Raw genomic sequence first — 12,688 nt, 5'->3', positions numbered from 1 at the left:
ACGTCCGCCCGTGGTTTCAGACCCGTGTGGTTCCCGTTCCGCGTCGATTCGCCGCGAATCGAAACCGGGCTCGCGACGTACCCCTTACGTGCCAATAGCAATCACCAACGAGCGTTTCGTTGCTTCCGGGTTGCTCCGTTTCCAGATGAAAACGATACAGTCGGCTTCCATCGAGCATATCCGAGCTGGTATGATATTCGAAACCCTTTATTGGGCTATTGAACACGAAGCAAAAACAGGGGGGGATCAGAGACAAACGATTTGTCGTTTCGAGTCCTCTCTATCTTTCGTGAATTTTTCTTTTTAACGTTTTGTTTGCAATTTTATATCTTTCTGTAAGTATTCACGTTAATTTGTGATTCTTCTTACAAAAGGTAGATTTGGTCGTAAGGAGCAATTCAACGGGTTTGAGATAATGACACGAAAGACACTCGAAAGAAGCCTACTAACTTGAATTAAAGTAAAATATTATAAATTCCGATACGACACAGAAAATTAACATAAAAATTTGTGGTTTTAAGGGGCAATATTGACTCCTGTAGTTTACCAGGAGGAGCACGCGACTCGCGTTGGACGCAGTCCCCCCCCCGTTGCGTTCTACCAATTGCTGAATATTTCAGAAACCATAAAAAAGAGGCGCCCTATTGTCTGTGGAAACCGCGTATATCCTGATCGTACTCGTACCGTACGCTCCCACGGCGTGTCCGATAATCAAAGAATACCAGGAAAATGGCGGCCGGAGGGAAGCTCGCGCACCGCCATCGATAAACGACCGACGAAATTCGAGCCCGCGTCCTACATACGCGGCCAGTACATCGATATAATACAATTCTTTGACCGTTATCCACGTTCCACCGAGAACCGCAAATTTTTCTAGCCTGCGACCGAGGTAAACCGAGACGCGACAAGTTCAGGTGCGACTACTTTCGCGACGCTTTTGTCCACGTCGCGGACTCGACGGTCTCCAATATTTTCAAAGCAAATCGAAAACATCCTCGAAACATATTTCATCGAGACGAACAAACAAACAAGCGACAAAGGGGTCGAGGGGGGTAAAAATCAGTCTCTACTGTTGGATTCCAACACTTTATTGAAGAGAAGAACTATTATATTAAGAGAATAAGAGAAGACTAGACTCTTTCTGTCTGTTTTTCGGTATTGCAGGCGTTTATAAGTTATTGGTAGAGATGGGTAGGGGTAGGGACGAGGTTCAGGATGAGTAAGGATTAGAAATCTGGACTAGGATGTTTTGGATGAGTAATGTTTGCGAGGTGACGGGGTGGTGTTTGTTTGGTCGTGTTGGTCATCCAACGCTACGATCGCGTAGATAATTTTGTACAGTGTATCTTGACCCAGAAATGGCTGTGAATCGATCGTCGATATCGATTTCCGTCGACGGTCGTCGTCCATTGTCGTCGGTTCCGCGTAATCGAAGACAAGCAAAGACGATCGTACGGGCGAGTGGATTCGGTGGTTGTACGCGTTTCGGTGGATGCGTATAATAGAGGTCGGATGGATTGGATACGCGTCTGCTGGTTAAAACACCGGGAACTCTGGGAGGGGGCAGAGGTATCAAGCGAAAGCCATCAGACTGATGAGTATCGGTTCTGCGGCGGGACGGTACGGAAAAGTATCTCGCGCGAACTTGCATTTTTCCATCGTCTTTTCGCGCGTCCGGTTCGGTAAACTTCAAAACGAAACAGCGGTTTTTGTTTTTTTACCCAACCGAACCCGGGGGCTCTCGTGATTTTACGAAAACCTCGGCGACCGTTCGAGATTAGACGAGATGCGAATTTCCTGCCTCGACGCTGTTCCGCGTTTCTCTCTCTCTCTCTCTCTCTCTCTCTCTCTGGAGCGTTGAATTTCCACGCTGCAGTAGCGTTAATTAGCATGCACATCGACCAGTCGCAGACTGAGCCATTTCCGTTCTCCCTCTCGGCGCGAGCAAATTCATTTCGTGGCAAACAATAATGCCGAATTCCGCGAGCGCGGGACGAAAAGGGGGCTTCGTAACGGAATGGAAGGTATGACCAGCAACTGGTGCGAGTTGTTAATCGCCTGTACGGACCCAATTTCATAAATTACTACGCCTGTTTAGTAGCCACGGGACTGATACAATTACCTATCCACGATACTCGAGCTATTTCGTATCGAAGTATCATTATTTCGAGGCGAGTCTTAAATCAACCGAAACTATCCCCTATATTGTCTAATATCATTACGCGGGACAAGACAAGACACGCTGCAACTTAAAACTAGAGCCAATTTTGACAAAGGCTATTACGGTTTCGCGTTTGAAAAACGATTATTAACACTAGATTGCCCAAGGAAGTCATTTTGACTGCTTTTTAATTTCAATTAGAAAAACAATTATATAATGACGCAATTTCTTAGAATTTTGTGACTTTTTGTACAACATATAAATGAGTTTATTAATAATTGTAGTTACCACCACCCTCCTTCATTTCCGGTATATATATATATATATGTGTGTTATGATACCCTCGAAATCCTATCCACTTTGGAGAAAAAAATTCAGCAAGCGCAGAAATTTTTCGGTAAAAAAAAAATTTCAAATCGTTCTGAAAAAATTATTTTAAGTTCCAGGAGTCAATTACAATCATTCTTGGTGAATAGACATACCCCCGAATTCCTAACCATTATCGAGAAAAAAATTCATGTAGATGCCTAAATTTTTCGATAAAAAAAAAAATTTCAAATCGTTCTAAAAAAATTATCATCGATCGCGGTGGTCGATTACAATCATTTTTTGTGAATACACATACCCCCGAAATCCTAACCATTATCGAGAAAAAAATTCGAGAAGGTACTGAAATTTTTAGATGAAATTAAAATATTTAAAATCGCACTAAAAAAATTATATTTAGTTACAGGGATCGATTGCGATCATTTTTGGTGAATCGCATACCCCTGAATTCCTACGCACTTTCTAGAAAAAAATTCGAGAGGGTGTGAGATTTCTCAACGGGGGAAAAAAAATTTCAAATTGTTCTGGAAAAATTATTTTCGTTTGTGGGAGTCGATCGCAATAATTTTTGGTGAATAGACATACCCTGGAAATCCTGCCCGTTTTCGAGAAAAAAAATTCAGTACGGGCTCCACTTTAACGAAGCCTCGTCATATTTTGAATCGATAATTTATTAAAAAATTATTGAAAATCAAATACTTATACTTTATGCTACGTGACCTACACAAAACTGTGATTAAACAGCGATTACACTTATTTTACAACTATGTTATTTATATGATTTGCAATAAATATTGAAACGCAACTGCCATTACTTTATTCTTTCTTTATTTCGTAATATGTTGCTTTCAGAATTTTGTAAATATCATTCTTAGTTTGGTATTTACGAGCTTTTTCTCTAACCATAACAAACTCGTGAAATTGGCTCGGTATTCTTCGCACAGGCACCCGTTTTTCGCTCGCCACTAAAAGGGTTAAATAGTATAGTTACGTTTGAATCCGACCATACGCCTTCCGACCATCCTCGACGATCCTTGCAAAATCGAGAAAAGAAAAGGTAATTTTCGATATGGCCGCGACAACGATCCGAAAATTGTACGGTCAATTAGTAGAAATAATGGAGAGCCGGGGAGATTATAAAGCGACGATCGCGTGCTCGTGTTGTAGTTTCATAAAGCAGCGGGCGTGCGACGCGGCAATAAATCAGGCTACGCGAATGCTTTGGCGCGTCGTGCGCTCCGGGTCGCAATAACCGTTTCGAATAACGATCCGCGGCGCGGATGATCGTTACGGAATGGACGAAATAAACTAGAAATCCCGTGGACGTCGCGAGGAACCGTAGGGCAACTACCGGGAGAGAAGCCACCGCGGCGAATTCGGCCCGTTCGCCGCGCGTCGTCTTTTCTTCTTCGCACGCGACCAACTTAACGGTCCTCGACGACCCCGTTTTCTTGTTTATCGGCTAATACGTTTTAACGGGCGGCTGAATACCGGTGCACCGACTTTCGCGAACGCCTGTTGTTACCGAGGCTATTGTTCGTCGCCGGGAATGAAAAGAACACGGTTCGCGGCGGGACGGAAATTCGGAGGAATCTCCGTCGACGAACCATTGTAAATATTATCACGGTGGAATTCTAATTAGATTCTTTTTTAATCAGGAAAGGTCTCTCGCGGACATATTTATTTGATATTTGACACTCGACTCGTGGGTTAAAATAGTTTTCACTGCTCGACAACTGTTGGATTTCCTAACCGTCTCGCTTTGTTACAAAAATCATCTCCAGTGACGATCGTATATGTCTGGAGGTTTAACCATGGGTTCTACGAACTCAATGGTGTTCATTGTACAAAGATAAAAGTTCGTCGCTAGGTTTAGTTCCAACGGATCTCTCGCATTAAGTGCGACGGACATTATTTAATGTTAAGATTACGCGAGCTCTATGTTGAGCCATTAGTCTAAATCGTAGTCCTAGTTATAAGTTAGCCGTTTGTACGTTTAGGTTTATTGTACCCCTTTGTATACAGGGTGTTCGGCCACTTCTAGCAAAAATTTTAATGAGCGATAGTAGAGGCCAAAATAAGACGAAAATCAAGAATACTAATTTGTTGATGGAAGCTTCGTTAAAAAGTTATTAACAATTAAATTCAAAAATTTCAAATCGTTCTTGAAAAATTATTTTCGGTTGCGGGGGTCAACTACAATCATTTTTGGTGAGTACACATACCTCCGAAATCCTATCTACTTTCGAGAAAAAAAATCGAGTAGGTGCTGAAATTTTTCGGCGAAAAAAAATTTTTCAGATCGTTTTAAAAAAATTATTTTCGGTTGCGGGGATCAATTACAATCATTTTTTTATCATTACACATACCTCCGAAATCGTACGCACTTTCGAGAAAAAAATTCCTTACTGAAAATCCAATTAGGTGCCTAAATTTTTCAACGGAGAAAAAAAATTGCAAATCGTTGTGGAAAAATTATTTTCGGTTGCGGGGGTCAATTACAATCAGTTTTTGTCATTAGACATACCCACGAAATCCTGCCCACTTTCGAGAAAAAAAATAGAGAATGTGTGAAATTATTCGAGAAAATTAAAAAATTGCAAATCGTTGTGGAAAAATTATTTTCGGTTGTAGGGTTCAATTACAGTAATTTTTGGTGAATAGACATACCCCCGAAATCTTGCGCATTTTCGAGAAAAAAATTCAGTAAGAGCGGCACTTTAAACGTTAATAACTTTTTAACGAAGCTTCCACCAACAAATTAGTATTCTTGATTTTCGTCTTATTTTGGCCTCTACTATCGCTCATTAAAATTTTTGCTAGAGGTGGCCGAACACCCTGTATATATTTATAACTGTTTTCTTGGCACAATAAACGTTAAAAAAAAAAAAAAAAAACAGATCTCTCGGAGAACAGAACTGAATTCTTAGATATACCTTCTACATATCATTTAGTAAAAAGTACATTCGATTAGTAATTATTGTAGTTTCATTCGAATCACACGTTCCATAGCCCTGCCATTTCCAATAACTACCAATTAACGGGCCTTTCTACTTCGTGGGATTTACAAAATCGAATTTTTCTTATTCGTATGTAGTCTCGAAAATATATCTACCAAATATTAAATTGAAATTCGAAAGACTAACTAACTGCGTGACAACTACCAATTAATTCCGAAATTGCAATCAACGCGTAGAGTCGTTTCGTCGCACGAACGACGCGATTGAGAAACGATCGATGAAACTATTACTTGACGATCATCTACACGTCGAACCCCGTGTGCTGTTCTTCCACTTAAACGACACAATTAACACGTTCGGCGATCGATATACGTGTATCGAGGAGAAGACCCCGGGATATCTCGCGGAGCTATTGACTCGATCGAAAGTGTGTCACGTTGGTACGCACCGGACAAAAGTTACGCTGACGATTTTGCCCGCCTCGATGCACCCGCGCCGAGCGTGTTAAGAACAAGGCACGAGTAATGACGCCCTTTCGCGTAAACGACACGATCGAAAAGAATGATCGCACGGCCAGTAATCTGCATGTTAAATCTCTCGGTCGTTCGGGCCACCCGAACAAAAAAAATCCGATCGAGATAAAGTCGTGAATAATGTTGTTCTACGGCTTAACCGACCAGATCGTGAAGATTGTCGCTTGCCAGTCATCGTGTACGTTAAATTCGTAGTTTGTTCTCTCGCCTAAACGACACTGGCCGCGATCCGATCAAGAAAATACCGTGATTAATGTCGTTCTCACGCCTCGACGATAGAATCTTGAATTTGCCGCCGATAGAGCTGTCGTCCGAACCGAAGAAAAACCGACTGTCGAGTTGAGAATTTTCTCCATTGATTAAATATTCCCACAATCGCGATTTCATTCGATCGGAAGAACAGTTTAAAGATCCGAGGTACAGAGAATATTATTTTTACGTCACGTCGATATTTTAATCGCGTCCAAGTACGGCCGCGATATTTTCACTTTTGTCGGCGCATTAATCACCGTGCTCGATCGTTTATTAATCGTTTCGCAAATTGCGTCGGGCCAACGGAAGCGCCGGATAAAAATATACCGCGACAGCTGTCGCACGTTTCCACCGATGAAAAAGAACTTTGTCATTGTCAGATCCCCCCCGCCGGTTCGATGTTTCGTTCCGTTTCGTTTTCCATCCAGTTTGGTCCGTTTTTCTCGCGTTACGACGGGGGTGGAAACGAACGCGCATCGAGGGACGCGTATCGGTGCTACGACTCGATTGCAATTTTTATCACCCTTCGACCTGTAAAGAAGGAAAGGTCGTGTAACCCTAAAAAAAACTGCGAAATAATTTTTAAATAAAATAAACGCATCGATCGCCCCTGTGCAGCTATCGAAAAATGAAATTGTTCTTTTTCTGTTCAAACAAACATACCTCGACGTTCGAAATACACCTCGAAGAGAATTAAATAAACATCGATGGACGCGTATCGGTGTTACGAATCGATTGCAATTTTTATCACCCTTCGACCTGTAAAGAAGGAAAGGTCGTGTAACCCTTAAAAAACTGCGAAATAATTTTTAAATAAAATAAACGCATCGATCGCCCCTCTTCAGCTATCGAAAAATGAAATTCTTCTTTTTCTGTTCTCGGGCGAACCAGAAACTCAACACTACTTTGTGGCGGAAACGTATTTTATTCTGGAGTCGTCATATTATACAGGGTGTTCGGCCAAACCAGGAGTGTCCAGCAAATTTGTCATAAATCAAAAACGAAGTTTTAAAAAAAATCGACAGGGTATAGGCGCGTAAATTTTTCGAGGAAAAAAAAAATTTCAAATCGTTCCGAAAAAATTATTTTAAGTTCCAGGAGTCAATTACAATAATTCTTGGTGAATAGACATACCCCCGAAATCCTAACCATTATCGAGAAAAAAATTCGTGTAGATGCTTAAATTTTTCGGCAAAAAAAAAATTTCAAATCGTTCCGAAAAAATTATTTACAGTTCCAGGAGTCAATTGCAATCATTCTTGGTGAATAGACATACCCCCGAAATCCTAACCATTATCGAGAAAAAAATTCGTGTAGGTGACTAAATTTTTCGATAAAAAAAAAAATTTCAAATCGTTCCGAAAAAATTATTTACAGTTCCAGGAGTCAATTGCAATCATTCTTGGTGAATAGACATACCCCCGAAATCCTAACCATTATCGAGAAAAAAATTCGTGTAGGTGACTAAATTTTTCGATAAAAAAAAAAATTTCAAATCGTTCCGAAAAAATTATTTCCAGTTCCAGGAGTCAATTGTAATCATTCTTGGTGAATAGACATACCCCCGAAATCCTAACCATTATCGAGAAAAAAATTCGTGTAGGTGACTAAATTTTTCGATAAAAAAAAAAATTTCATATCGTTCCGAAAAAATTATTTGCAGTTCCAGGAGTCAATTGCAATCATTCTTGGTGAATAGACATACCCCCGAAATCCTAACCATTATCGAGAAAAAAATTCGTGTAGGTGACTAAATTTTTCGATAAAAAAAAAAATTTCAAATCGTTCCGAAAAAATTATTTACAGTTCCAGGAGTCAATTGCAATCATTCTTGGTGAATAGACATACCCCCGAAATCCTAACCATTATCGAGAAAAAAATTCGTGTAGGTGACTAAATTTTTCGATAAAAAAAAAAATTCGATCGCCCCTCTTCAGCCATCGAAAAATGAAATTCTTCTATTTCTGTTCAAACAAACATACCTCGACGTTCGAAATACATCTCGAAGAGAATTAAATAAGCATCTCTGTTTAAATATTATTTTATATCCTTTAAGCCTCCATTGCATGCAGTTTCGAAGAGTATTTTCTCGCGTTCGTTGAAAAATTAACCGTCCCGAAGTAAGGAGGTCTCCGATTTCCCTGATTCAATTGTCTACAAAATGCTGTGCCGCGCCACGTCACCCTAAACTCAATATGCGTCTACCCTTAGGCTAGACGCATATTGAGCGCAGGCTAACGCCGCGTAACATGCTTTGCATAGCACGCCAGAGTTTCTCTTCGATTATTATTATAGAATAATCTATCGCAATTATTTTGGTCGATAAAGGGATTTTGCCATTTTGAATACTCGATGTGGGATGTAAATACAATATTTATACGTTCCTAAAAAGTACGCAGTTTAAATAAGTTTAAATAGAACCAACGAATGCATAAAATCCGTCCATTCGTATCGATTAGATTTCGTTTCGTAATTCTCATGCATTCGCATTCCGCAAGTTGATATTAAGTTCTCGAAATTTCGATACGTTCCTGTACTCCCTATCAAGTACTTTGGCAATTGTTTGACCGTTGCCAATATTCGATCTCTAATTACAGCCATTGGCTGGGGCGCAAATTGAGCACAAGTTCGACTCGATGCAGCGTAGTATTTTGTAAACGACGTGAACCAGAGGTTTCGCTACCTCGTAACCGTATATTATTCTCGATAAAAAAAAAGTTGTTGTAGATTGTTTTCAATCCTAAGCAGAAACAGCGTTGCAACGCCAAACAATGCTGGTTTACTCAGGAATCTTGCTGTTTTGCATCATTCTGCGTTCCACTGTGCCCAATGTGCGCCCAACCTTGCAGTTCTCGACCCACCCTGAAGCTTATTCAGCACTACTGGAACAACCGAGGGTTTCAAATTCGATTCGACTCGATAGTTCCCTGGTTTCGCAACGTTCGGAAGACTGCTCGTTAATCGCAGCCATGGTTTTATCGACCAAACTTGCCCCCGGGCGACGACACCGATCCAACTACTAATTGACACCGATATTAATTTCCACGCGCGAATCCGAGAGGTTTGGTAAAAAATCGGGACGGTAGGGTGGAATGTTTCTTGTCAATCCCATTACTGGATGTAAGAACGACCCGAGGGACCGGGAAACAGAGAGATACGCAAAGGGAGTTGCTCCAATTACGATGTTCACGATCGTAAGAGGGAGTTTCAGCGATGGATGAATCACGAACGTAGCTTCTACCCTTAGCCCCCGCGGCTGTATTCGATTTTCCTACCACGGGAGTCCCATTAATCTCGTCGTTATTGTGCTCGACTTTGAAAATTTCTATTTGCCATTGCTCATTTTGCCTCATGGTCGCACGGAATGCTCCCTGTGTTTGCTAGATATCCTAACCGAAGCGATACGGCATCGTAACGTTAACTCGAGAACTAAACGATCAAAGATTCGAACGTTTAAAACAGTTTTACATCAAGTTGTAGCAATTTAAAAATTGTTTGCGTGTCGCCAAGTCGTACGAAACGTTCCTGCGAATTAAACAAGCAACTCGATTATCGTCTATCTTTCGAGGCGAATCTGGATTTTACTTACCCGGGATATCCAGTTGTTTTTGGCGCCGTACGCGACACAATGTGCCCCAGTTTCGCGAAACGATCGAACGAGCTGCAGCCGGAACACAGGTGGAAGGGAAGAAAGGCCGAGGAAGAAGGGGTAGAGGCACTCGAAAAAAGAATGTATCGTCGGCGAGTAGAAGGGAAGAAACGCTTTGCTGCGGGAACAAAGAGCGTGGAATCGAAGGACCTGAAAGAAAACAAATGTAAGCGAACCGTAGCAAAGCGTTGCCTCGATAAAACGACGTCTACCGTTTGGCCAGGCGGATATCTTTATTCGTGGAAACAATATTCTTCGTCGACGATCCACTTCTCGTCCCCGTGGTCGGGATCTAAAGAAGGGCAGACAAAAAAAAAAAGAAGAGAAAAACGACGAAAGGTAAAAGCGGGAGGCACTCGTAGTAGAATAATCCAAAGGTCTAGAAAGAAGAATGAAATCGAGAGAAAGGATACGAACCCGGACACAATTACTGGAAGGACGACGGAGTTTCGATGGATTTTCTTGGACGGCGATTATCGTTAGACGGGTCCTGCTTTTTGGTGCGTTTTATTGATCGGATATAGTTGTAAATACAATTGGCAAATTCATCGTCGGGCAGTACGATCCAAGTATTTATGTACAGGTATGTACAACGCTGACGTTGGTCCTCCTCGTCGCTGGGAGGAGCTGTTTCACGAGGTTGTGCGCTGCAACATCTATTTTAAACCCCTCTATCGCATCAATTTTCATCTATCTTCGCGGAAAGGAAACTCTATTCTTGGTTATTTATACTGTGCCCCGTTATTCGTGGCACGAGGGCGGCGGAAAACGAGTCGAGAAGAGTCGGGCCATCGCGTTAATGGAAAACGAAGCACGAGCAAATTTTACTTCATCGAACATCATCCTATTTTACTGTACGAAAATCACACCCTCGATACGATCAACGGAATTCGCGGGGGGAGTGTCGTGTATGCCCCGCGAAAACACGCACGAATCCTGTAAAATTTCCTCGGCGAACTTTACAGGGGTTGTTTTCGTGAGGGTTAGTCCCGGATCGGTCGCATTATGCGGCAGAGGGTTAAACGAGCTTCGATTTCCATTTCTGGTCGCGTTCGACGTTCGTAGGTAGAAAAAAGGATTGAAAAAATGCGGGGAGGGAACGGGCGCGAATATACGTGGAACGCGGAAGATGGGCTGCATAAGAAAATGGCGGAGAATGGTGGCGGTGGACGATCCAATCGGGGGACTAGAAAACGTTTACTCGATTCCGTTATTTGTTATTTTTTTTCTTTTACACTAAAGCTGACGAGTCTGCGTGCGTACGTGCTTGGCTCCTTCCTTCGAAAATGCGTCTTATTAAATACCGATAAAGCTTAACTTACACCTAGGCAATTACACTTATACGTGTCGATATGGATAAGAGGTTGCGATCGCGCGCGATCGTTAGACGGAGAACGCTTCGAATTTACGGGCGCTGTTCCAACAAATTCCAGTCTTGGATTCGACAGATCTCGCTATACTGGCAGTGATTTCTAGATCGGAAAACCGGACAGGTTCCATCGGAAAGCTCGTTCGTTTACTACCTTCGTAAAGATATACCCGCGAAAGCGTCCTAGTGTCGTCCTTACGTTATACTTAATTTTTCTACACTTGGAACCGTTTACTGTGTTCGTCCCTGTTTTACCTGTTCTCGAAAGGGAAATGGCCTTCCCTTGCTCCGCGGTATCCCCCGAACGAGATCTCTCTTTAAAAAAGCGTTACTCGACGGACAAACGCGGAGAACAATAAATTAACGGACTCGCGGAATCCGAGAGGACGCGGAGGTTTCGTCAATTGGTCTCGCCGAGGCTCTCCTCGACGATCTTCTCGAGCTGGCCGTCGAATTCCCTGGGCCTGTCGAAGCCCACGGAGCCGGGAGATCCGACTTCCTGCAGCAAGCCCTTCTTCAGGACGTTTAGGTACCCCTAGCTCTGAATCATGTCGTTGATGTACTCGTCGTGCAACGCCAACAGATGACGGGGAACGTCCAGTGCCGTGTGCAGAGTGACGGTCACCCCTCTGTTCAGGCTGACGGCCGGGTAAAAGACACCGTAGAGGTCGCGGAACGCGATACCGCCCTGCGGTTGATCGTTGACGAAGAAACGAAGTGTGTGCGTGGTGTCCAGGTCGAGGAGTACGCCCACCGTCGAGTCCTGTTGCACGCCGCCCTCGGTCCTCTGCGCGTGGCCGCCGCCGTGCATGAACCAGGAACGCTGACGGTCTATGTACATGCTCCAACCCTTGTCGTCCTTGCCTGCAGGATCAACAGGAGTCGCTCGATATACGTGCCAGGTGGTACACGTTACAACAATGCATCGAGAAGCGAAAAGAGAACCATCGCCAATCGTTTTACCGGTCGCTGGTCTCTTTAATAATTCCCGAATGGAAGGGTACGGAGTGGACGTCGACTTGCATTACTCACCGAGCATTTGATCCCGCGACACGTCGGCCCTGGCGATGCCAAAGGCTGGATCAGTGTCGCTGTGATAACGGTCGATGGTCAATTCCCAATAGTGAACGCCTCGCGAAAATCCGACGCTCGAGAGTACGACCCTGTGCTCGTAGCCCTCGCAGGATGCGCTCATCGCGTCCTCGGAAATTGATACCTCCTGTGGTATACCGGACGCCCCGGTCGCCCAGGAAAACCACGCCACTGTCACCCAGAACGGTAGTTGGCGATAAATAATCCCGCGAATCGATCGTCAGTCGATACGCGACAGGACCATTGTTCTCGATTGACGAGCGACGGAATCGAGTGGGCAGTCTCGACGCGATATCCGATCCGCAATTCCGACTATTGGAAACTGCCACCGCGTCTGGCTTTCCA

The 12,688-nt window shown here is 43.2% G+C and overlaps 1 protein-coding gene across 1 annotated transcript in view; it reads right to left on the bottom strand.

The window, feature by feature from the left end:
- Positions 1 to 10,380: 10,380 nt before the first annotated feature.
- LOC122405287 (E3 ubiquitin-protein ligase TRIM9-like) overlaps positions 10,381 to 12,688 on the bottom strand; it is a 61,140-nt gene continuing 58,832 nt past the window's right edge. The window contains exons 7-8 of the mRNA XM_043409963.1: positions 12,284 to 12,514; positions 10,381 to 12,115 (exon numbers count right to left, since the gene is read on the bottom strand). Coding sequence (XP_043265898.1) covers positions 11,787 to 12,115; positions 12,284 to 12,514 — 560 coding nt within the window. The 3' untranslated portion in view covers positions 10,381 to 11,786. The remainder of the gene's footprint in view (positions 12,116 to 12,283; positions 12,515 to 12,688) is intronic.

This window comes from Colletes gigas, unplaced genomic scaffold (genome assembly GCF_013123115.1).
Source record: "Colletes gigas isolate AHSC1104 unplaced genomic scaffold, ASM1312311v1 Colletes_gigas_Sc00001, whole genome shotgun sequence".
NCBI classification, from domain to species: Eukaryota; Metazoa; Arthropoda; class Insecta; order Hymenoptera; family Colletidae; genus Colletes; species Colletes gigas.
This window is presented reverse-complemented; position numbering and strand designations above follow the sequence as displayed.